Genomic DNA, 23,520 nt, shown 5'->3' with positions numbered 1-23,520 from the left:
GTACTGTTCATGTTTCCTGACAATCATTCCTCATGCAATGCTAAACCTACACCTATGCAGACTCCCCGGCTCAGACGCCATTGGACGCGCACGAGAAGGGACCTAAAGAAGAAAATGTGTCAGTGTGTATCCAGAAACGGAAACTTCTGTGTTGCACTTACCTCCAAAACCTTCGCCCTTGTACCCCTGTCGGATACTTTCCACACTGGCATACGTGCCGCCTCCCAGGAACAAGAATCCAATTGCGATCAAGCAAATGTTGAGAGCGATTCCCATGTATCCTCGAACGCCTCTCGTCTTCCAGAAATCCGGTCCGTAATCAGCGTTTCTCATCCTGATGTAGGCAGTGCCCCAGAAGATGAAACCGAAGAAGCTGTCGAAGAGCGAGCTCATCAGCGACAGCAAATCGCTGAAGAATGGAATCACTTCTGCGATGATGAATGCCAGCGCCCAAGTGACCGCCAAAATGGCAGCCCAGCCGGCCCACCCAGCAACGGTATTGCTGGTCATGTGTCGAGTGCCAGCGTAAAGTCGGAAGAAGACGAAGCGAGCGCTCACGGAGGCGTACAGAACGCCCAAGAATAAAATCGTAGGCACCATTAGAGAAAATGACACCTTCTTGTACACTTCGTTCGATATGGAGCCAAATGCGGGAGAAGTGTAATATTCAGTTCCAGTCCTGGAGTATACTATTGAGCCGACCAGGGAGAATAGAATTATCTCGGCAATGGTAACAGCCCACAGAGCCTTGGGGAAGTCCCGGGGGTTCTTCATTTCGGCGATGAAACTCGGAAGTGTGATCTGGCCGATGAAAGTGTAGCTGATGTTCATGAAGGCGTTCATGCCAGCTACGAATGTGACCGAGCTGGGCGTCACAGCGTACACAGTCGGCTCGCCTAGTTTCGGATAACCGGTGGGATGGTCCTCAATTCCAGCGAAGATGGTCGCCAGGATGACCGATATGAAGGTGAAAAAAGCCGAGAATCCCGCCAAAGTCGAAAGTGTGCCGAACGTACGTGGAAGGGAGCAGGCCCAGGACGCGATGGCCACGATGGCAGAGAACACGATGGTACAGACACCGCTGTTGCCGTTCGTCATCGTGTTGAGATATTTGGCTCCTGTAAGGCAGTGGAATCCTTGGCTATATGTTCAAGTCAGTCTGGCCTGAACCTCAAGCATCGTGAGGGGGCAACTTCTGCTCACATGAAGGTGTTGTTCAGGAGGAACATGACAGCGGTGAAGTACCATGCCCATTTCTTGCCCCAGAAAAGCATCTGTCCAATGTCGCAGACGTCTTTGACTTCGGGATGGCGGAGGCAAAATTCCCTAAACGTTCTTAATAATTGAAAAGAAAGAGGTGATCGGCGCATACGTACCATACGAGCAAGCTCGTATACAATACCATAGCAGCCACGACAACAGTAAGGATGAGTCCAGGCACGAGACCGAGAATGGCGTAAGAGTATGGGAAACTCATGATGGCCAAGCAGATGTACTCGGAAAAGAGGAGTGCCGCAGTCTGTACGCGGCGTTAGTGATGAAATTCAAACCCCTCTTTCAATGGCTCAGAAGAGGCGCATGGTTGCGGAAAGCAGAATCGAAACTCGCAGACAACAATCGTTGCTCACGCAGCGACCTTGACTAGGCGAGTATCTCACTTCGCCGGACAAGGTGCCTTGACACGCCGCATAAATGCAGAGATACGAGGAGCGAGGCTGTGCCGACGTCCACGATGAAAATACACATATTGATCATGATTTTCACTTTGCTTTGGAGCGGTAAAACGCTTGATACTTGTGGCAAAAATGCAGCAGCCATGTGCATTTGGTGGCGAACGAAAAACAATCATACCTTCTGCCAGCTACAAGTTCGGTACTTGATCGCATTTCCCTCCTCCAACGCCATTTGCTTCTCGACAGAGATGTCCTCCGAGCTGCTGTCCGTAACGGCGCGTCCAGCGATAGAGCCTCCAATGGACTTCGTCCGGGGTACATCGATGCGGTTCATCTTCTTTGGAACCTTCTTGCGGCCACCAGACTCTGCGGCGTCTGGCGATGAAGCAAAGTCGTCATAGTAGCCATCTTCACCAAAACTGGGCTTTGGCTTTTCGTCCTTGGGCGAATCGCCATTCTTGAGTGCGACGGACATGGCGATTGCTCAGTCTGAGTCGGACTCGGAAGAGCCGCAGAATTGATGGAAGAAGGTGTCGATGAACAGTAGCATTTACCGCGAATTGGTAGAGAATGCGACGTTCAGAAGTGTTGAGAACTATGGTAGACTGTGGTTGCGAGAGGAAGAAAAGAGGACGCTCAAGTGCAGCGCGCGTGTTGGAGAAAAGTAGTAACAAGAGGTCACATCCGCCTTCTCGGGTAGAGGCGTGCAAGGAAGGCGTGATCGGCACTGCGACAAGTGATGGAAGACCGGGGCGTAGTTGAGCAGCTGAAGTAGTGCCGAACCATCAAGATCTGTTCTGTACAGTCAGCGTGGCTCAATTACGCCGATGAAGCGTGGGTATTGGACGATAGGCGATCTACTCGACGAAGGATGCACAGCAGTGTCGGTTCGGTGGGGGCTTGCCACTAAACTTTCAAGTTTTGGGTGCCGTGCACGCGTACCCTGAGGCAACACACTTCGCCCGTGATGCAGCACTACACTTTACAGCGTCATTCTCCAGGCCAGGCCTGCTGCGAGAGTCTTGCCGTCAAATATCATAAGTGATGGAGGTGATCTGGGCTTCAGCATTGGCGCTGCTTATGTGCGAGCCAAGCTACATTCCATCTGCTTGTGCGCATACAAGCCTTCGCATGTGGATTGTGAGGGCTGGGCGGTGACATCAGCGGCGACATGGGAATGCGACCCAACGTGCCTACATGTGGGGTCCACGACATTTGCAGAGGATGAAGGATGAGCGTGGTTCTGACTATGATACATCGTTGCATGCTCGTGGAAGCGCCCAAGAGTAACGATCTAGCTTGCGCGCTGTGGCCGAAACAATTGTGCATTGACACTGTTGCTGACTGCGATGCGGCTCATCCCAGCGATTGTGACTTGATCCCCCTTCCACCTCCGAATCTTCCAAAACATGCTGCTATACTACGCCGTCGCGCTTTGGTTATACGGAGACTTTTCAGTCGCGTAATCCACCTCGTAGGAGTAGGCCGAGTAAGACGACTCCATCTCGATCTCGAACGCTGGTGCATGGGCGGGTCGAGGAATCTTGCCTTCTCCTTGAAAAATCTCGGCCACGAACGCCAGTCCCTTCTGATCTTTGATGCGTGGCCATACTTCGACAACGTCGCCATGGTGCAGTTTGCCGTACGTTTGCCTGCCAGGGCGCTCCGCCTTGTTCAACCTCTGGCCGTTAATAGTCACACCGTTGCTGCTATGCGTGAGAATGCCAACATACGCACCAGGCAAGCTATCGAGGTGTTCTTCGCCCTCCGGAATGTTCTCGATGCCTGTAGCATGCAAGAATATCGTGAAGGCCTGCTTTCCCACTCTCGTATCCATTTTGTCCTCGTAAGAAGTTGTGCAGTATTTGTCGCGACCGAAGGTGTTCTTCCGCTGTTTGAGGTCCACAGTGATGTCGGCGAACGAGTCCGGCGTCGATACGAGCCTGCCCACTGGATCTCCTTTCTGAGTGGTAACACAATGCGGAATGGTCAAGGCCTCGATAGAGCGAGGATTACTCACCGCAATCGGAAGATTGTCTAGAGGGCGCACTTCCGGTTCGGGAGCAATGGACGGTGTTGGAACGCTGTGTGATTCACTTGGCCGCCTGTTACTGGCACGACTGGACGGAAAGACTATTCGTTCTTTCGGATAGTAGTCTGGCTCGTTGACAAAGTCGTGCCCGCTCACGCGGGAGGCGTATTCGGCATTATGTGTTGAGGGGTCCGCAGGATCGTAGAAGCAGGAGGCTGATACTGGAACAGCAAAACGGCGTGTGAAGACTGGCTGTCTGGGTGTTTCGTCGCAAGCCTGCTGCGGCCAGTCTTGTGGAGTATGCCTGGCGCTACCATTGTCCGTACCCAGAGGTGTGCATGGCCTGGAGTGTGCACTGCCGTCCTGACTTACATCAAACGAGCTCGGCAAGAATGGCGACTCAATGTCCATCTCACGCACCATTACTTCTGTGCCCAGCAAACTGCCATTGTGTGCGCCACTGTGTATCGCTCCCTCACTCTGGCTGGAAGGCACCTCCACCTGTGACTCAGTTGAGCTGGTCCCAAGCTGCTCAGTCTCCGTTCGCTGTCTGCCAAGTGCCTGCTGGCGCATATCTGACTGGCTGATCTCTCCAAATAGCTTGGGCGGCCTGTTCGCAGGAGCAGCTGCCTGCAATGCTTGAGCGTGTGCTTGTCCTTCGGCATTAGCAATTGGGATGGAGCCCAGCAAGTCTGGGCTGGAATCAAACAGATCATCATGCTCGTGCTCTTGATCGTCGTGCTCCAATGTCTTCATCCTCTTTGATTGTCGAGGATCGAAGAAGTCCAGATCGGATTCGTTGAGGCTTACTTCTTCCTGGCGTTGGCCACGCGCAGCAGCAGCAGTGGCTCGCTCGTCCAAGCTGAGAGATGCAACATCCTCCTGGGCACCAGATACCGCGTCTTGGTCCTCCTCCTGAATGTCGTGCAGTGCTATTTCGTATGGTCGCTGGGGTGGCTCATCCAGACCGAACCAGGCGTGACGGAGACAGTCTTCGGCAGAGAATCTGGTGAGAGGATCCGTATCAAGCATCGATACGAGTAAATCGATTGCAGCGTCCGAAATGCCATGCTTGTCGAGTTCGCTTGTGTCCAATGGGGTGTGCATAATGTTGTCAAACATACCACGCCCAGTGGCGTCGGCAATGCCTTCGAACGGTGGTTTGTGGCATAGCGTGTACCACAGTACCGCGCCGAAAGACCATATGTCAACCGCGTGGCTGTAGCTGTGAAATTTGCGATTGGCCCGGGGCTCACGAGAACGCTTGACGCCTCGCGGGAGCGGATGGGAGTCATAGTGCGGAAAGACTTCTGGTGCACAATACAGCAAAGTGCCACAAAAGGTCTTGAGAAAAGTGTCGCTTGTGTTAATCGCCTTGGACAGACCGAAGTCGGATAATTTCACGATGAAATTGTTAGAGTCTGTGGACTTGAGGAGGATGTTGTCCGGCTTGATGTCGCGGTGGGTTATGTTCTTCTTATGGAGATAATCCAGCGCGTCCAATACTTGATGAGCCATTTGCTTGGCCATACCTTCCGGCACAGGCCCGTGCCGACCAATGTACTGTTGCAAGTCGCCGCACGGCACATATTCCATGATGATGTAGAGGTAGTCGTCGACTTCTTTGAAATCATGGTATGCGACCACGCTGTCGTGGCTGATGGACTGCATGATTCTCATCTCGTTGTCCAGCTTAGTGTCCAGGACGCCATTTCTCATGAAGCGTCGCTTCTCCAACTCTTTGGCGGCATACAGGTGGCCATCAAGCTTGGTAGCCAATTGGTACACGCTGGCAAACGCCCCTTTGCCAATATGACCTACAACGTTGTACTTCTCGCCGCCGCTCCATCTCATGCCATACTGGTTGTTTGGCATCAACGCGGTGAAAGTTGTGTGTCGGCGAGGAGTGAAATCCGGAGGGCCTACGGGGAGGCCTTTCGAGATCCGCCACTGGCGTACAATTTCTGCCTGTCGAATCAGATAGTTCTGCATGGCATTCTCGTAGGCTGGGTAGTGCGGGTCGCGGGAGGGAAATCGGACGATGAATTTGATAATTTCTCCATGCGAGGGCGAAAGGACCTGGATGACGGAGCCTTGCGTGAGCATGCGACTATGAGGGTGATGATTAGTCCTCGCCTTAAGAAGAGTGTCATCAACCATGGTCCCATTGGTACTCAGGTCCTTGATCATCAGTACGCCAGTTTCATTCAAGTGGATGCAGAAATGGGTATTGCTGATCCGGCGATTACTGTCTCTCGTGATGGCTATGTCGCAAGACTGAGGATTACGCCCGAAGGTGAGACCCAAATGGGGCTGTTTCGTCCTGTCTGAGAAGCGAAAGGCCAAATCTAGCGGGGCTTGACCCTGCCTTGCGGCCTCCTCTTCGTCGAGAATAAAAGTCATGTCCTCGTCGAGATCGGGGGGATTGGCAGGCAGGTCGCGATACTGAAGGCAGAAGTGAGGGCTCTTCCTCGAGTATTCTTGCGTCAACTTGTAGGCTGCCGGCGTAGAGGGGTGCAGAATGCAGATGACATCTGCGACGTCTTCTGCGTGAAGTCCCGAATGATTGAGTCCCAGCCGCCTTGGATCCAGCATTTCCTGCGTCAACTGCGTGGACTGTCCATCATCGTAGTCCTCATTGTCCATGCTATGATCTGGCGTGTCCGGCCGGGGAGAGGTGTCCATATTGCGTACGGGCACCCGCATGAGGGATGCGGTCGGCGAGGACGGCGTTCGTGACGGCGTTCGTGACGGCGGTGGTGGTGAAGGTGGTGGTGATGATGGGCGAAGGAAACGGAGGCTAGAGGCTTTAGGCAGCCATGGCGCTCAGACCATCAGATGATGCGACCCTTCTGAACGGACAGTGAGGAAGGTGATGAACGGAGTCAGCGCACCAGAAGGGCGAGAAGAAGAAGGCAGACACGGCAGGCATGCTCGACTCGACGCGATAGTTCTAACGGCACGCGGCACGCGGCTGTGTTCCGGGGGCAGGCACCATTGGGGTTGGCGTCAGACTGAAACGGGTCTGTGCAGATCCCCTCCCATGCGGCTGAAGTCTGCTCTACAAGATTTGTGATCTGTTCATCAACTCAAGTTGAGGCCGCCATGCACCAGAGTCTTTTCAGCTATTCAAGAGCGATGTCTAACCATGTCGGAAGGAGTCACTGTAGCCACGGAGCCCCGGGTGCGTGTACGACCCGCACACACGGTGAACGATTTGAGATACCTACTGTAGGCTTTGGGCTCCGAAGTACCTCGCGCCAAGCACAGCTACAGTTTCTCTAGTAACCTGACCGCGCGTCTCTAGCGCGTCCGGGTGGCTTGCCTTCTTCATGATACCAATGCAGGAGACCCACGTTAGCATACTGCCGGCAGCTCTCATACGTCGGGTTGCAACTGGGTGATATCATGAAGGAGTTACATTCGATGTGGTGTTCTTTTTGGGGTACATAATGCAGTGCTAAATCTGCAAGATGCTACGGCTAATCTTCTACTTTCGGAGCTGAACTACGCCAGCAATGGGAACTTTGGTTGTCGAGGACGCCCATACATTTCTCTGCCCGATGCGAGCCCTGTTGATCGGCGCGTTCATCGCCCTACGGGATTTCTCACTGGCGTGAATACCATTGTTTGCCGACAGTGTGCCATCCTCGAGCGGCAATGCTGTCATTCGGAGCCATTTCTTCATCAGGCTCGGACTCGCTGCCAAAGTCTTGTTCTTCATGGCATAAGCAATGATACCTGTAACGTGCGGAGTCGCCATTGAAGTCCCTGATAGCGAGTTGACCATGTTCGGCTTGCCGATCCAGCTTGAGATTATGTTAACTCCAGGCGCGTACAGGTCTACACAAGAGCCGTGATTCGAGAAGGAGGCTCGCTGGTTGTCCATATCAATCGCGCCGACGGTGATCGCTGAACCTTTCGATCCTCCAGAGGAAGCGGGTGACGATTGGCAAGCATCTTCACCATTGTTGCCAGCTGCGACACATACATGAATGCCAGCCCCGAGTGCAGCAGAGACTGCAGTATCGATGGCTTGCACAGGCTCTGACGTCGCCAGGGACATCGATATGACCGAACCTGTGTAGTCCTTGCCAGATCGAAGCTGCTCCTCGTGACGTCTGATAACATAGTCTATGCCCGCGATGACATCGGACGACGAGCCAAGACCGTTGGAGTCGAGAGCCTTGACACCATAGAGTTGAGCTTTCGAAGCCACTCCGAGAATTGAACCCGCGGCCGTGCCAGAGACATGCGTGCCTAGAATGAGGGCATGAGTCAGTGCATGTACTTAGCACGGTGTTTCTGGCATTCGCATCTTCATGCCGCCACCAGAGGGAGATAAGTTGACTTACCGTGGCCGTCGTTGTCTCGCATGTCTCCATCGAATGACCATAGCATATTTGCGCGTCCATCAAAGACATTGTGCTGTGCGTAGAGACCAGTGTCCAGTATGTAAATATCAACACCGTTGCCGAGCGAATCGTCGGCGAAATTGTACGTGTAATCCAAGGAAGATTCGCTGCCCTTCAGGGCCGACGCCGTAGAGATTCGTTGCAAGCCCCACGGGGCATTTGGGCGTGTGCTGTAAACATTGCCGCGGGAGACCGTTGTCGCCTTTTCTACCATGGCTACTTCGGTCATATTGGCCAACAGGTCAAGACAGTGAGACTTCATGGAGGCAGAGAAGCCTTGGAAGTAGCTGTTATTGAAGACATGCCGGACATCGGGATGTGTTGTGTTCAGATCCAGTTGACGCAAGATTTCCTCGACCTTTGCAGGGACTAGTTTGCTCTTGTCGATGACGACGATGTGCTCCTCTCCGCCAGACTGATGACTGCTTGGCTGCGAAGGTTGACTGCTTAGCTGCGAAGGTATCGCCACCACCGACGAGACGCTGAGCCCAAGCGTTGCGAGTGCAATGCACTGTCCGAAGCGCCTCCACATCTTGAAGCCGCGAAAGTCTTGGGATCGAGTTGGGAAAGCAGATTGAAAAGCCTCGAGCTGAACGGTGTCGTGCCTGCACGACGAATTGAATTGAACAGCGCCTAAAACTCCGTGAGTAGATTCAGAAAGAAGTGGAAGAAGCAGAAGAAATGGCAAGAGCAAAGAGCAGAGAGTGAAGCCTTCAAGACAATAGGACTATGGACTATTGTCGCGGTGATACAAGCCGGCACAACGGCTTGGGCGCGTGAATGGCCTGAATGTGGCCGCATGATGTCTGGAAGACATATTGTTGTGGGTAGACTGTTCCATCAAAGACCGGAGAGCAGACACGCGACTAGGCGTCTGAGAAAGTGAGGTCGAGTGTGCACAGCCATTCGACGATGCTCCAAAGGACTTGGCTGAAACAAACTTGTACGGCGGGCTACCGCTCTCGAACCGCGCAGATAAGACTGATCCAAGGTCATCCGATGAGCGACATTGACGCCGACGCCATGCTTCGGCAGTGAAGTGAGCTCGTGGTGGGCAGATGCGCTGTAGTGTTGTTGTCGCTGATGAGCAGGTCGACGTTGGTGGTTCGGCGCGGGCAGACGCGACGTGACGGCGCCAAGTGCCATGTGCTGGGTGCTGCGCCGGCAAATCACCTCTGCTTCGGACCAAGGGAATCTTGGAAGGCCATGTGCGCTCTCTACTTCATCTCGCCGTCCCAGCAGGACATAGCCGTAGTAAGGCCACATCCATTCATGCGCGCTGGTCCACCATTATCCGGCTGCAACCTCAGCTAAGTACAAGACTGTTTTCCTTTCTCCCAGCAGCTGCCTCTGTCGTGCATTGCGCTACCACGCAGCTTTAGCACCTCCCACCTGAAACCTACCACGTCGAACTTCCAGCACCCCACCTCGAATTATTGCGCCTCCGTAACTACTCCCACCTCACGAGTGAAACCTTGGGGACGACGAAGCGCAACAATGGCGAGTCCGCCATTTGCTCCGGAACCTCGCGAGCTTCTACCTCCCCTTCTGGCATGCCTTGCTACCTCAACAGTCTCGCCTCAGCCGCCGCCCGCACTATTGCCTCTGCTCGCTCCCATACTTCGACAGCGTGTCAACTTCCTCTCGCAAAGCAGGACTGACGGCTGGCTTCCCCTACTCTCGTGGGATGTAGCGCGCGGGGCAAAACTTCCACAAGCTGTGGGACAAATAAATTTGGAGCCACACCCCGTATCAGGAGAGCTCGAGTTGGAAGATGTCAGCGCTGTGAAGTATCGCCGGCTAGATCAGGAGACTCTGCAGGTCCGGCTCGAAGTGGAACAGTTTGGCTTGCTGCCGATATATGTGTGGTGTGAAAATGATGAACACGGGTCTTCTGGTGCAGGTTGGCGGCTTACGGAGCTGCGTACTCTGAGCGACGTGAACGACGGTACAGAGTGGTTTGATACAGCGGCCGAAGCAAACGAAGCAGCTGGAACAGGATACACTGCACCGGCAACAGTAGGCGCCAATACTGCAGAGGGGGTCAATGGCAGTGATGTGGACGATTCCAACGATGACTATTGGGCGGCATATGATAGGACTCCAGGGGAGACACCGGCGAGGACCCCTGCGAAGCGCTCTCCGGCTCCTTTCGCCTCTGGGCGCTTACATCAGCTTGCAGATAGAGAAGAGGATGAATACTATGCCAGATATGGGGAAGAGGTGCAGCCTGCAATGGATTCGCATGATCCTGATGAAGATATTGGTGAAGTGGGCCAGAGCTCATTAAACGGACACGCACTGGCTAGCGCGACCGCACCCGCACGAGCGGACTCGGCAGAGTATCGAACGTCCTTGCAGCCACATGATGCTTGGGGTGCGAAAGACTCCGCCATAGCGAGTGCGAACGAGCGGAGCCCCGAACAAAAGACCCACGAGCAGCTGTCGATGCCACGACCGATCTCGCCAGCGTCCTCACACTCTAGTATTGACCGTCTGGAAGAGAAGGCAGCAGAAATGAGCACTGCGAATGACCACGCGCAGCTCGCTGTAAAGCAGCATATCAGTACGGATATCAAGAGCTTATTTCGATTGGCCAAGGCGTCGGGCATGGATCGAGAGGAATTCGTGAATACTGTCCAGAGAGAGCTGGACGTCCTCGGCTTACTTGACCGTGATGAGTGACGGATGATCGTTTGGCGTATGGAGGATTGGGCAAGATGCAGCATAGTTCAGAAGGTCTTTGCATTAGCATTGAAGCGTTGGAGAAACATTGTTGGCGTTATTCAGCCTTGGGACAGGGAACTCTTGTCAAGCATGTATAGAAAATGATCAAGAAAGCAGGGCTCATCCTGTGTACCAAACAATGTGGCTGAGGCAGTGCCAGTGTATCATACGATCAGCTAAGAATGGTTGTGTTGATTGTACTGTGCTCACGACCTGCGTTGATGCTACGCGCCACGAGCAGTCCCGACTCGATTCAGCAGGGACAACGATGAGGTAATGCGGGCTCGCTATCGGTGGGCACGGCGAAGGCACTCGCATTGCACAGTGGTGATTGGCCGTGTTTACGAGCAAGGTAACAAGCCTTTTGGCCCAGAGGCCAAGCTCGCCAGCCACATCTCTCTTTTGCTTAAACCTGGCCCCAGTATTCGAATGTCATCGGAACAGCGGAGCGGCATCCTGGCTGACAGCGAAATTGAGCCTGTGCGCCTGTCGGTGACGACGAGCACCAGCTGGTCCAGGACTAGCAGAGCCGAGTGCATGCTTGATTTCCGGACGGTGGCTCAGCGGTTTACGGCGACTTGCGCGAATAACGAGATCCTGGCCCACAGTCTAGAATCAAGCCTCGTGATTCGGCAGAGAAGCTGCAGGAGCTCACAGCCACGACCGCGCCGGCCGCGTGTCAGTCTTTAAAATAAGAGCTCGAGCTCCAGCGCTGCTGACCTGCTGTTCACGCGCGCGTTGGTCGCTCTCTCTTCACCTTTCTTATCCACTGATTTCACTAGCCACAGCGCTTCCTTCCAGCTGTCAAGTTTCCACGTCTCGTACCTCCACAAGCTCATCTCATCTCCTGCCGCCGATCTAGACCCTGTACAAACAACCTGATCCACCAGTCTCGACCCGCAACAGGTACGAGCGTTCTTCCTGTCCAGCTTCCGCGAACTTGACACCCTTGCGACGTCCAACCCGAATCAGTCTTGCTGTTCGCATTCACGACTTTCCAGCTGACGGGCATTGACTTCACAGAGCCTTCACCATGTCGAACCAGGGCTACTACAACCAACAGCCACAATACCCGCCACAATCATAGTACGCAGAACAGGCACGCCGGCGTTGTGCGGGGATGCGACACTGACGTTTTCAATAGCGGCCAGCCTCAGTACGGTCAGCCACAGTACGGTGGTCAACCTCAGTATGGTGGCCCTCCACCACCAATGCAGTACCAGCAAGGCTACCCTCCACAACAACCAGAGCAGAAGGGGTCTGGCAAGGAGAAAGGATGTCTGGCCACGTTCCTCGCAACTTTCTGTTGTTGTTTCATGTGCTGCGAAGCATGCGAGTGCTGCGCCGACTGCTGTGGGTGATACCAACATGCACAATACGGCTGATCAAAAGTCTAACATATTACAGGTGAATGCTGCTTAGAGTGCTGTTAGATGGGGAGACCGAAACATTTTGATTGCATTTCATAGGATACCACTGGGGCTTGGAGTTCTGAGGAATTGGAGCGCGCGGCAACGAAGCTATCATGGGACACAGTGCGATCCTGAGGATGTCATGTGCCTCTGATTCGGGACACATGACGGGCATATGAACATTCGATTGGTCTCGGTTTGGGGAGATATGAACTTCGGGCGCACTGTGCACTCTGCACACTCTAGATATCATTCTTCACTCCTAGGCGAGTCTGCGTTATGACAATTGGCACAAGTCCCCTCCGACAACCCTGGTCAGCCTTATGTCTTGGCATGTGATCGAACTCAGCCCTACGGGTGGACCGCGGCCACAGATTGTGGCTGCTGTGCTCGCATCGGTCAGGTCCGCGTTGTCTGTAGATATGCAATGTACCGGCAGCAGTGTGACGAATCACTGCCTCGACGGATTGATGGCATGATGGGTTGTGGTGATGCTGCGCGCATTCGAACGGTGTGGTCACTGGCGTATGGCGAGACGTCTTAAGCAGGTCTGACCAAGTAACTGCCTAAGGCTCTGTCGAACTTCTCCACGCGTATGGGCATCTCCATGCTGTAGAAGGGGTTTTTCATGACAAAGTCGCCGTAGATCTCGTAACACCTCCGCACCACGAGATCTGTGTTGGGCTGCTCAGGGCTGGTAAAGAGCAGAAACTTGACCCCAGTAGCGCTTTGAAAGCACGTTAGACGAAAGTGGCTGCTTTCCAGGCTCTCAATTCCGGTGGTGGGCGGTCTCCTGTTGCCAGGGATAGGCTGAACCGGCGGCGCCGGATTTATGCTACGGGAAATGGCGTGTATGCCGTGGAAGGTGCCAGCCAAGATGAGATAGTCATTGGAATCCAATTTCTGCAGCCCGGGAGCAAAGGTGCGATTGTAGACGAGGCCACCTGTGTACCATATCAGCCGGAAAGCAAGAGAGCGCTGGAGAGGGTGTTCGAATACCAGCTTTGTTGATGATCAGAAGTGCGAAGACAACCATCGTGATTTCGTGATGACAGCAGAACTCGAGTGTAAGAGCGGACTTCCAGCAATGGTGCTCGTCCGCTGGTAGTACCAATACTTGTCGCCTCCGACTGTGCTGCTGTTCACTCGGACGTAAAGTTGAAGTCCGGCTGCAGGGGCCGAGCTTGCCTGTTGGCTTGGCGCTTGAAGCGTAACTAGCGGCGGTGCACCTCTTGCTGGCACCGCACATCTTCCACTTCTTCTTTTGATCTTCCAGAGCCAACGATCGACCAGCACCACGACCTCTCGGTGTCCAGTAGTCTCTGGCCCCGTCGGATGGCCATGAGCCGCCGCCTTTCCGCCCCGTGTCTCAAGTGAGCTGCCTACTCACCGACATCACCCTCTCCGCCCCGCCGATCTACCCACCGCAGCCATGTCGAACTCGAATACCAACGGCGCTATTGCGCGGATCACGCGAGAAATCGCGATGGCACAGAAGGGGACGGACCTGTCCATCGCGGTGGCTTGTCGCGACAGCGACGTTCGCAACGTGAGAGCCCTCATTGTCGGACCGCCTGAGACACCGTGAGTAGCCTTGTCATGCAGGCGGCGCCTGCACGCGGCTGATCGTCCACTGCAGGTACGAGTTTGGCTTTTTCGAGTTTGACATGAAGTTCTCTAAGGACTATCCGATCAAGTCGCCGCACGTCCGCTGCATAACCACCAACAACGGCCGCACTCGCTTCAACCCCAACATCTACGCTGAAGGGAAGGTCTGTCTATCTATCTTGGGCACATGGCGTGGCCAGCCAGGCGAGGAGTGGAGCAGTGCACAGGGCCTAGAGAGCGTCTTGATCAGTATTCAAAGTCTGATGTCTGGCAACCCGTACGAGAATGAGCCGGGCTACGAGACCAACAAGAAAGAGGAGCCTAACCCCACCGCATACATTGCCAAGATCCGGCATGAGACGCTACGGATATCAGTGTGTCAACGACTGGAAGGTCTGCTGCAGATTCCGCCCGACAAGACGGAGCCCGCCCTCAAGAAGATCAAAGTCAGCCCCGCGGAGGAGCCCCCCGAATCGCCCAAGTCCCCGCTGGCCAGTGGCACGAATGGAACTTCCACACCTGCATCGGTACATGAGTACGATGCGGAGGCGACATACAACGCACTGGAACAGGGGCAGTGGGATCCTTTTGCCGACTTGATCAAGCGCCGATTCTTGTGGTACTACGATACATACACACGGGCTATCGATACGTTCAGTGAGGTCCAACGAGATGGCACTGCGTTCAAGCGAATGGAGTTCGAGTATCCGCCGAACAGTATGGAGGGACATTTTGCCTACAAGAATCTCAGAGTGCGCATGGAGAATATTCTGGCCAGATTGGATGAGGAAGCTCGGTCTTGGGAGCAACAAGGCGCCCAGCAAGTGATTGATGCAACACAGCTGGCAACTCAGCTCGCTTTTCAATTCAAACAGCTCGAAGACAAGTGGAACAGAGGTTCTTATGCCGGTTCGCACATGGAGATCAGCCTGTCGAATGCTAAGAATCCATTTGTGTGGCATTTGACACTGTTCGGCGAGCCGATGACTAACCTTGAGTAAGTGCGCAAGAGATCACTGGTGACGACCGCTGACTTATTCTTTACAGTGGTGGCATTTTCAACATGGATCTTTTCATCCCTCCCGACTTCCCCATCACTCAGCCACGAGTCAAGATCACAACCCCCATCTTCCATCATCGCGTCTCGAAGAATGGCCACCTCTGCTATTTTGCATCACGGGAAGACGAGATAGGCTCCCACCTGGAAGGCATAGTAGCTGCCATTGAGGACAAGGACTCCAGCTTCGACCCGCGGGCAATGGTGAATCCGGAAAGTTTTGATTTGAGATGGGGGAAAGAGGACAAGCGCAAGATCTACAACCGCAAATTGCGACGCAGCGCACAGGAGAGCAGTGAGTTCATGTGATGCTCCTTTCGTGAAGCTTGTTTCTGGTCCATGCGCAGGCACAGTGCTCGTCATGCTGGAATTATCGAGATACGCTCGTTGCCACTGCAGACTGCTCGACGCCTCCCTGCTACCCCCATCTGCAGGCCAACCAGCGGCTGACTGGTGGCTCCGCAGGTCTCGAGCTGGATCCCCGCAAGGCTCGAGGGACAGACACGTGGATCCTGTCAACCGTGCTGCAACGACTGAAAGCTACATGAAGAGCGAGACCGAAGGACATTATGCGTTACGAAAAAGTCAAGAATTTGTATGATACCCGGGGAGTGATATATTAGCGAGGAGTTATGGCGTCCTCCAGGTGCCTGGAAGCCCGGGCGCTCCGAGTATTGTGTCTTTTGTGCACATTTTCTCAGTTGTCTTCACTTGTGCCATGTTTCATTATCGATGGAGAGGAGCTCTGATGCGTGGTGGGACTGCCACTATGCGAAAGGGCTTGCGTTTCAATGGGGCTTTTATTCTGGGCCGCGTCTCTTAGCATCAATAATGAGTTGTCTGACGACTTGCTGACTTTCGTCAACTCGGTTGACCTCGCGCTCCAGCGAGTCCCGAACCTTCACGAACATGTCCTTCTGGGAGACCATCTTTTTCTTCTCTGGATCATATATTTGCTCGTTCTGCGCCGCCTCATCGAACCCCAACAACATTTCAGCCATGTTCCTCCTGAGTTGCTGAAGATGCGCCTGTTTCTTCGCCAAGTCCTGTTCGCAGTCTCGGAAGTGCCACATTGCCTGCTCCGGCCGGCTGACAGCGGCTTCTGCGGATTGCTCAATGCACCAGGTCATGTTACCATTGGCGTCCAACGATCGTAAACGGGACATGTGCTTCTTTGTGTCAGCAATTCGCCAGTCCGTGGCTGTGGCTTTCTGCCAGAGAACAAAGTGTATCTGGGATAGAGTGTGAAGATAGTATCGTTTGCTTCGCTTCTCAGGGCAATCTGCAAGTTTGTAGTAGTGATTGTAGTATTCGAGCTCCTTGACCGAGAGCCACGACCAGAGAAACTCGGCTTCTCGGGCCAACTTTTTGCGATTCTCGGTGAGCCGCTTCAGACTCCTCTCAAGATCCGCGATAGGATTCTCAGAGGTCCATTGGTAATTGGTCGAAGCGCTCATTCGAACACCGATGTTGAATGGAGGCTTGCTTGCAGTCAGTGGACCACCCTCTTCCCGGCCTCCTTGAGCTTGGGGAGCACCATCAAGAGAAGAGCCTCGACCGGACGAGCCAGAGCCAGAGTCAGAAGTAGAGCTGCTGCCTTGGTCCACAAGTGGTCCTCGAGACGCCGCCATAGTACCATCAGCAGGGTGAAGCATAGGATCTTCCACAGCCATTGATAAAATTTCCTTGATGGTTGCTGATAATTCGGCAAAGGACGTGCTTTCCAGTCCTGGCCCAGGCTTGAGAACTCCCGCTAGGTTCATGACATTCCTTGCCTCAGTAGTTCTGTAAGCAGTGTATGCGGCAGCTACGCCACATGTGGAAGCTACGAGAGTACGTCGATAGATCCGCGCTCTAGCAGGCAGCCTCCTGAGCATCAGAATGCTGGCCAGTGCACCGAAGATCACTCCACCCCTGAGGCCAGGATATCTTTGGGTTTCGCGATTTGGCTGGTGCTCGCTCGACGTATTCTTGACAGCCGCTTGGTAATTCCGGCTGTGGGACGAGGATGTACCATTGGTCAATGACCCTAGGACGCCGCAGGTCTGATCATGAGTGAGCAGAGCAGTTTTGGGGATGTTGCGATACTTACAGCAGCAGTCGCCGTACAAATTCGGATGCTCGCTCTATGTTTAAGTGTCATGCAGGACAATGTCCATGGCACCGCTGCGGCCAGTCCAATGAAGCCTGATAGATGCCGCTCAGTTTTCACGCTTCTCCTTAACATGGCTTGCTTGCACATACCTATTGTTCTGGTGAAATTTGAGAGACCTGTCTCTCCGGTGTATTCTTCATCTGATCCAGCGCCGGAGATGGAAGCCATGATAGCGCGAGAAGGAGCCTCGCGGCTTTGGAATGCTCAGCGACATGTGAGCGGTTTTGGTCGACATTAGCACGAAAATATATAGATTGATGTTGTTGCACAGAGTGGGCCTCAATGACAAGCTCATGACACCGTGCAAGGCCGCAGTTTCCACGCGAGGGGCTGAATCAAAAATTGACGCATCTTTTGATGAAGTGAATCAAAACGCGACCACAGGACGCGTCTTGCTATCACGAACTTTCTGCCTGCACCGCTCAACGCACAGAACATCGAGAGGAGAATATGAGACCCCGACATTCACAGACGACACCTGTTCTCAGGCAATATGGTCGTGACGAGAGTGCTGTGTGTGGCTGAGAAGCCTTCAATTGCGAAGGCGGTGGCAGGACACCTCGGCGGGGGTCATTTCCAGACCGTAAGCACATTCAGAGATTACACTGCTACATGACCTGACAAGTACAGCACCCTATCACCGGTAATCAATATGTGAAAAATTACGAATTTTCGTTCAATTTCCCAGGATGGGGTCCTTGCGAAGTCACCATGACTTCGGTGCTAGGTCATCTCATGGAGGCCGACTTTGGGGCTCAGTACAAAAGCTGGCACTCGCAAGACCCTTCTGCTCTGTTTGATGCTCCGATTGAGATTTCTGTCGCCGACAAAATGAAGGCGGTGGCACGCAATATCGGAGTCAAGGCTCGTCATGCCCACTACCTGTACATCTGGACGGACTGTGATCGAGAGGGCGAGCACATCGGCACCGAGATCATGAAATGTGCGCAGGAGACCAACCAACGATTTCGTACTGCAGGTAGAGTCGTTCGTGCACGCTTCTCGAACATCGAGCGAACGCATGTGCTAAATGCGGCGCGAAACCCGATCACTATTGATGAAGCGCAAGCCAATGCTGTGTATGCACGGCAGGAGCTCGACTTACGAATCGGAGCATGCTTCACTCGTAGACTGACAATCGACCTGAAACCGATGATGCCGTGGGCAGACGAACGCGGAAAGGTAATCAGTTACGGCAGCTGCCAGTTTCCCACGCTCGGCTTTGTGGTTGAACGATACATGCGCGTGCGCAATTTCGTGCCCGAGACCTTCTGGGCAATCAAGGTTATGCATCGAAAAGACGATCAGGAAGTCAACTTCCGCTGGGCTCGAACACATTTGTTCGACCGCATGGTCACGACGATTCTCTACGAAAACTGTCTGAATGCACGAGAGGCAGTGGTGTCGAGAGTGCAGACCAAACCGACCTCGAAATGGAGGCCCTTGCCACTTACGACTGTTGAATTGCAGAAATGCGGCAGTAGATTCCTCCGCATGAACGGCCAGCGTGTTATGAGTGTTGCAGAGAGTCTTTATCAAAAGGGCTTCATCAGTTACCCGCGCACGGAGACGGATCAATTCGACAAAAACATGGACCTTAGGCAGCTGGTGCAGAAGCAGGCTCAGAACCAATCTCGCTGGGCAAACTACGCGCAAGGACTGCTCAATGGAGGCTTCCGATGGCCTCGCGATGGTCGTCACAATGACAAAGCCCACCCACCCATCCATCCTGTCAACTTCGTCGCCGCAAGTGCTCTCGATGACGAGTCGCAGCGAGTCTACGAGTTTGTCACCAGGCGATTCTTGGCGTGCTGTAGTGATGATGCAAAGGGTAGCAAGACCGAAGTGAGCATTGTTTATGGTCCTGAGACCTTCCACGCCTCTGGCTTGACGGTACTGCAGCGCAACTACCTGGATGTGTATCCCTATGACAAATGGACCAGCAGTCAAGTGCTGCCTGACTTTCAACAAGGAGAGTCTTTCGTGCCGACATCTGCCTTGATGCATGAAGGACAGACTTCGCCACCCGGATACCTCACAGAGCCAGAGCTGATAGCTTTGATGGACACTAATGGCATTGGCACCGATGCAACAATGGCCGAGCACATCGCCAAAATACAGGAGCGAGAGTATGTGCAGACAAGACCGAGAGCCGGGCAGGCGCGCCAGAATGCCGGAGACGAAAGTGAGGAAGAGGTAGATGGTCCCGCACAAGCTCAACGAGGGGGCGGCCGAGGACGTGGTAGAGGCCGCGGAAGAGGTGGACGCGGTGGAGCCAACAACCGTCCTAGAGGAAGCACGACCGGAGTGGAAGAATTCATACCGACAACGCTTGGGGTTGCGCTTATCGAGGGGTACGAGAGTATGGGCCATGAGATCAGCATGGCGAAACCCTTTCTGCGCAAGCAGGTATGTCGCGGGTCACAATTTCTTGACGAGAAGGCACTAATCGGTCAAACTCTAGATGGAGGTGAAGATGAAGGATATCTGCGAGAATCGCATCACGAAGCAAGCCATGGTCCAGGAGATGATCGAACAGTATCGAGCCACATACGTCCGTACAAAGCATGGAATGCACCTTCTTCAAGCGGTAAGTGTTTATCATTCCACGATGGGAGAGCAACACTGATGATTCTCTCCAGTCTGTGCGCAAGTACGTTCAAGGCCAACCAGGATGAACATCTGCGCGATATTTACCTACTCACGTATGCACATGTCTGGCGATTGCAAGCATGCACGCAGCAACATCGATCTGGCCGTGCAAAACACCGCTTCGATCATCTCCGCGCGATCATGCCCATACAACAGCTCGTCTAGCTGATCAATCTTGCAAGTGGACACTTGCTGGATCCGGAGGGATGATTATGCACGCCTGCCTTACTGAAACCGCCGCGCAATCAAAATTACCATTCACTTCGACAGACATGATCTCGCAGTGCTTGTGTGCAGATGAAGGGATCAGTATCGAGTATCGTGAATGGAGAGGACCGCCAAGGCTGAAGAGAAAGTAGCATTGTGACTTCTGGCGATGCAGACAACGATAATTCAAGATGCAAGTAGGTCTTCAATTGCGGCATGTAGTCTGTTTGGTCCGCGCCTGTTCACATGCGAGATCGGGACTGAAATCAACATTGAGAATCCACATATGGCGTGCTAGAAGCTATCCTTGAACAAACCGCCTGTCGGCTTTCGGAACCAAGCCCGCGTCCATGACTCCTCCCAAGCTGGACACAATACGCTTCAGAACATTGCTGAGCTTTGTCACTGCATCCTTTCTGTACGACAAGAATCGCCATTGGCTTGCCGCAACACAATCTGGATAGCTTGAATTGGGACTGCCACCAATACAACGTCGATTTGTGTCGCAGTCAAGATGACACGATTGCACGCACAGCTCGATCATGTGGTCCTCCTCCTTCCGTACCAAGACATACTCAACCCTCCAAGTTGGCTGACAGACAACTTCGTCATTAGCGAAGGAGGTCGACACGCCGATGGTAAGACAGAGAACCGGCTAGTACTATTCCAGGACGGAACTTACCTTGAATTGATCGCCTTCATTGAGGATGACCCCAAGCATAGAGAAGGCCACTGGTGGGACAAGCCCTACGGAGTTGTTGACTATGCCCTCACGACTGCAGACTCGGACTTTGGAGAGCTTTCCGGTATCATTGATCGATTGGGCAAGACGGATACCGGCATTTCTTACGATGCACCAAAGGATGGCGGTCGCATCAAACCTGATGGGCAAGAACTGAAATGGTATCATACCTCTCAAAACGCCATTGCATGACACGCTGACATACTTGCCAGGCGCGTGACGTTCCCCGAAGGTACATCGCGAGGCAGCGTTCCATTCTTCTGTCACGATGTCACGCCACGAAACCGAAGGGTTCCCGCCCCAGAACATAGTCATCCTTCCGGCGTCGTAGGCATGGCGGGAGTCCTAGTCGAGGTCGCATCAGACGCCTCCCTTGCGCGTCTATCGAACGCCACCGCTGCCCTTCTGGATCAGGAAGCTGCCAAAAACGAGACAAGGTACGAGGTTGATGTTGTACACCGAGTGCCCAATGCCAAGAATCCGACAATAAGGATCCAGAAGCGCGGAGACGGCAGCCATGGTGAGCACAATGATCTCGCCTTATCATTGGTCTTACAAGGCCCCAAAGCGATCGATGCGGTACACCGCAAGATCGATGGTGGCACCGTGTCTCTCGTGTTCGAACAGCAGTAGCGGTGGCGATGCAGAGTCTTAAATGGCGGCAAGTGGAGCCCCAAATGGAACCTGGTCGTCTAGCAGTGGAACCGTCCTTTGCATGGCATGGCAAATGGGTCAATTGGGGCTGCGGAGGGTGGCGGATGTTGCATCCTCTATAGATCGGGAACCTTGTTGGTTGTGGACGGAGGTACAGCGGCTGTCACCAGGCAGATGTTCGTAGTGACATGTACGACGTTGGGACATACGAGCAGACCTCGATGAAGAGACAGGTTGTCGCACATGAGTCCGTCATGACCAGGGGAGAGAAGACAAGTCCCAAGAGCCAGGTCGTCCCTTCCGTCCTGAGGCGCTACGACCGAGGCGGTGTAGGTGCATCTCCAGAGGAACCCAAGAGACGCAGAGTGTGGGTCTGCATCCGCTTTGGCAGCTGTCATGTGTTGTGCATTCTGCACCCGAGTGGCTTGACGGTTTGTGTTGTGTTGAGTGCGGTGTCTCTCGACGCGCAGTGGTCATTGCGGAAATGCCTCTGCTGGGACTTGCCTAGAAGGAAGGAACTGTAGACAGGGGGCGGCAGGGATCGGTGCATCCTGCACGTCTACATCATCGAGCACAGTGGGCGATAATATTTTCTTTGTGCGGCTTCCAAGATATTTCTGTGCGACGTTCGAAAAAAGGTTACTGCTTTCCTGGTTGGCGACAAAAGCCCTCGTGTGATGCGATGCACTAGTGCGACAAGATCTGGGAAACGGTTCTGATTGCATCTTATGCCCAACGGGAAACGAGATTTTGAATGATGAAATTGTCTCTTTTGTTACATTGCTACCGAAGTAGCAAACGGTGGGTATCAGTTAATTACAAGGAAATTTTACTCTCTCGCTATGCCATGAAACCATATCGATTCCGACTCATGACTGGTATAGCCCATTCCAGCCAGCCAAAATATGAAAAAAGTGAGCGCAGGCTGAAGCCGAGCCTAGTGGTACATCAGACAGCGTAACTGAATTGCCGTCTGCCACCACAACCCCTCTGCCCAGTACCCTCATCCGCGGTAACAGCGTCTCAAATCAGACAGCCACCAACGCCGGTTGTCCCAATGCAAATATATAGTATACAATTCTTTTGTTTCCCATGGCGGATTGCTCCGCTCTGCCCTCTAGTCTCAACAAGATCCGCTAAGCTCATAGTGTCGCCACCCATACCCGTCTAACCAACGCCGTGTAATAAAGAAAAGTGTCCCAAGGTCCGTGAAGATAGTGTCGGTCGCGCGAAGAAGTGGGCTTTAGAAGTATTATGCCTGTCCGCGTCGATGGTCCAGAGTCGCAGCGAGGATCGTGGCGTTGTATTGGTGGGCGGGTGTGTGCGTGAGGTGGAGGACCGAAAAAAGTGTTGTTCAGGTAATACAGCGAACGCTCAAGTGGGTATTATGCTCGAAATGTCAAGTAGTAGTGGTAGTAGTGATCGTTAAAGGCGGTTTGGTCGCGAAGGGCGTGGTTTGTCGAGTGGGTCCACCAAGCTCCATGTGTGCAGGCTAGCTGCAACGTAAATTCGGAAGCTTGGATTCTGCAACACAGCTGTCGTGTTTCGAAAGAAAGTTTGTACAGCTGCGACTCGCTTTTCTCGCACGTCGCATCGTCGTGTACGGAGTGTTTCGTTGAGCGGTGCATATCAAGGACGGCGCCCATGAGGGCATTATCGTCGCGACTTCGGCGGCGGCGTTGGCTTCGGCTTGGGTGTGCTGCAGTGATGGTCAGTCACCGCCCTGAATCGGCCAAGGATCACTGCACATAGCGAGTGCCTGCTTACCCTGTCGTATCGTATGCGCCGCGGCCCATGTTGAAGTCTTCCGAATTGGTCCTGAGAATCATGGAGACGGTGTGTGTGAGCTGCGAACAGGCGCGCAGGTCAGTACTTATACGGGCCAGAAGGCGGAATGCGGTGTGGCACAAGGGACTTACAATTGCTCGCAAGGGAGTGGATTGATGGTGGATCGTTGTACAGAGGGCTTGCCCGTTGGTAGCAGGATGGTTCGCAAGTGACTCTGCGGGTGACCCAGGACAGGCGGCTGGAATGCTGGCGGAACGATTTGCGGTCGGCAGTGTGCTACTGTACGCGGGCGCTCTAGGTGGCAGAGGAAGCTAGTGGGTGGACGGAGAAAAAAAAAGAAAATAGGCCAACGAGCGGCAGCGAGGTCAAATAGTGCTCGCAAACAGAAGAGCGACAAG

The 23,520-nt window shown here is 53.7% G+C and overlaps 10 protein-coding genes across 11 annotated transcripts; 5 read left to right on the top strand and 5 right to left on the bottom strand.

Annotated features, from left to right (window-relative positions):
- Window positions 1-70: 70 nt before the first annotated feature.
- CKM354_000335600 (uncharacterized protein) lies at window positions 71-2,148 on the bottom strand (the record flags this gene model as incomplete). The annotated part of the gene is made up of 5 exons (XM_044798550.1): window positions 71-102; window positions 162-1,141; window positions 1,204-1,326; window positions 1,377-1,519; window positions 1,852-2,148. The coding sequence occupies 5 exons, from the start codon at window positions 2,146-2,148 to the stop codon at window positions 71-73; spliced, it is 1,575 nt and encodes a 524-aa protein (XP_044654485.1).
- Window positions 2,149-3,093: 945 nt separating this feature from the next.
- CKM354_000335500 (uncharacterized protein) lies at window positions 3,094-6,411 on the bottom strand (the record flags this gene model as incomplete). Its single annotated transcript, XM_044798549.1, has 1 exon — window positions 3,094-6,411. The coding sequence occupies one exon, from the start codon at window positions 6,409-6,411 to the stop codon at window positions 3,094-3,096; it is 3,318 nt and encodes a 1,105-aa protein (XP_044654484.1).
- Window positions 6,412-7,195: 784 nt separating this feature from the next.
- Window positions 7,196-8,652, bottom strand: CKM354_000335400 (uncharacterized protein; the record flags this gene model as incomplete). The annotated part of the gene is made up of 2 exons (XM_044798548.1): window positions 7,196-7,965; window positions 8,061-8,652. The coding sequence occupies 2 exons, from the start codon at window positions 8,650-8,652 to the stop codon at window positions 7,196-7,198; spliced, it is 1,362 nt and encodes a 453-aa protein (XP_044654483.1).
- A 965-nt stretch (window positions 8,653-9,617) lies between these two features.
- On the top strand, window positions 9,618-10,805 carry CKM354_000335300 (uncharacterized protein; the record flags this gene model as incomplete). The annotated part of the gene is made up of 1 exon (XM_044798547.1): window positions 9,618-10,805. One exon carries the CDS (start codon window positions 9,618-9,620, stop codon window positions 10,803-10,805), a length of 1,188 nt encoding a protein of 395 aa, XP_044654482.1.
- Window positions 10,806-11,880: 1,075 nt separating this feature from the next.
- On the top strand, window positions 11,881-12,208 carry CKM354_000335200 (uncharacterized protein; the record flags this gene model as incomplete). Its single annotated transcript, XM_044798546.1, has 2 exons — window positions 11,881-11,933; window positions 11,992-12,208. 2 exons carry the CDS (start codon window positions 11,881-11,883, stop codon window positions 12,206-12,208), a joined length of 270 nt encoding a protein of 89 aa, XP_044654481.1.
- Window positions 12,209-12,799: 591 nt separating this feature from the next.
- Window positions 12,800-13,295, bottom strand: CKM354_000335100 (TRAPP subunit TRS23; the record flags this gene model as incomplete). The annotated part of the gene is made up of 2 exons (XM_044798545.1): window positions 12,800-13,203; window positions 13,259-13,295. The coding sequence occupies 2 exons, from the start codon at window positions 13,293-13,295 to the stop codon at window positions 12,800-12,802; spliced, it is 441 nt and encodes a 146-aa protein (XP_044654480.1).
- A 396-nt stretch (window positions 13,296-13,691) lies between these two features.
- On the top strand, window positions 13,692-15,472 carry CKM354_000335000 (uncharacterized protein; the record flags this gene model as incomplete). Of its 2 annotated transcripts, XM_044798543.1 has the most annotated exons (4): window positions 13,692-13,843; window positions 13,899-14,864; window positions 14,915-15,219; window positions 15,390-15,472. In XM_044798543.1, the coding sequence occupies 4 exons, from the start codon at window positions 13,692-13,694 to the stop codon at window positions 15,470-15,472; spliced, it is 1,506 nt and encodes a 501-aa protein (XP_044654478.1). The 2 variants fall into 2 exon arrangements, with proteins under 2 accessions (XP_044654478.1, XP_044654479.1); XM_044798544.1 differs by lacking the exon at window positions 15,390-15,472 and having other exon boundaries at window positions 14,915-15,233.
- Window positions 15,473-15,724: 252 nt separating this feature from the next.
- On the bottom strand, window positions 15,725-17,247 carry CKM354_000334900 (uncharacterized protein; the record flags this gene model as incomplete). The annotated part of the gene is made up of 3 exons (XM_044798542.1): window positions 15,725-16,969; window positions 17,017-17,111; window positions 17,169-17,247. 3 exons carry the CDS (start codon window positions 17,245-17,247, stop codon window positions 15,725-15,727), a joined length of 1,419 nt encoding a protein of 472 aa, XP_044654477.1.
- A 325-nt stretch (window positions 17,248-17,572) lies between these two features.
- CKM354_000334800 (DNA topoisomerase 3) lies at window positions 17,573-19,757 on the top strand (the record flags this gene model as incomplete). The annotated part of the gene is made up of 4 exons (XM_044798541.1): window positions 17,573-17,662; window positions 17,710-19,488; window positions 19,544-19,669; window positions 19,722-19,757. 4 exons carry the CDS (start codon window positions 17,573-17,575, stop codon window positions 19,755-19,757), a joined length of 2,031 nt encoding a protein of 676 aa, XP_044654476.1.
- A 695-nt stretch (window positions 19,758-20,452) lies between these two features.
- Window positions 20,453-21,313, top strand: CKM354_000334700 (uncharacterized protein; the record flags this gene model as incomplete). Its single annotated transcript, XM_044798540.1, has 2 exons — window positions 20,453-20,841; window positions 20,893-21,313. 2 exons carry the CDS (start codon window positions 20,453-20,455, stop codon window positions 21,311-21,313), a joined length of 810 nt encoding a protein of 269 aa, XP_044654475.1.
- Between the last annotated feature and the right edge of the window lie 2,207 nt (window positions 21,314-23,520).

This window comes from Cercospora kikuchii (genome assembly GCF_019650295.1).
Source record: "Cercospora kikuchii DNA, contig_00002, whole genome shotgun sequence".
Classification (NCBI taxonomy): Eukaryota; Fungi; Ascomycota; class Dothideomycetes; order Mycosphaerellales; family Mycosphaerellaceae; genus Cercospora; species Cercospora kikuchii.
The sequence above is the reverse complement of the archived record's forward strand: the minus strand, read 5'-3'. Positions and strand labels throughout refer to the sequence as shown.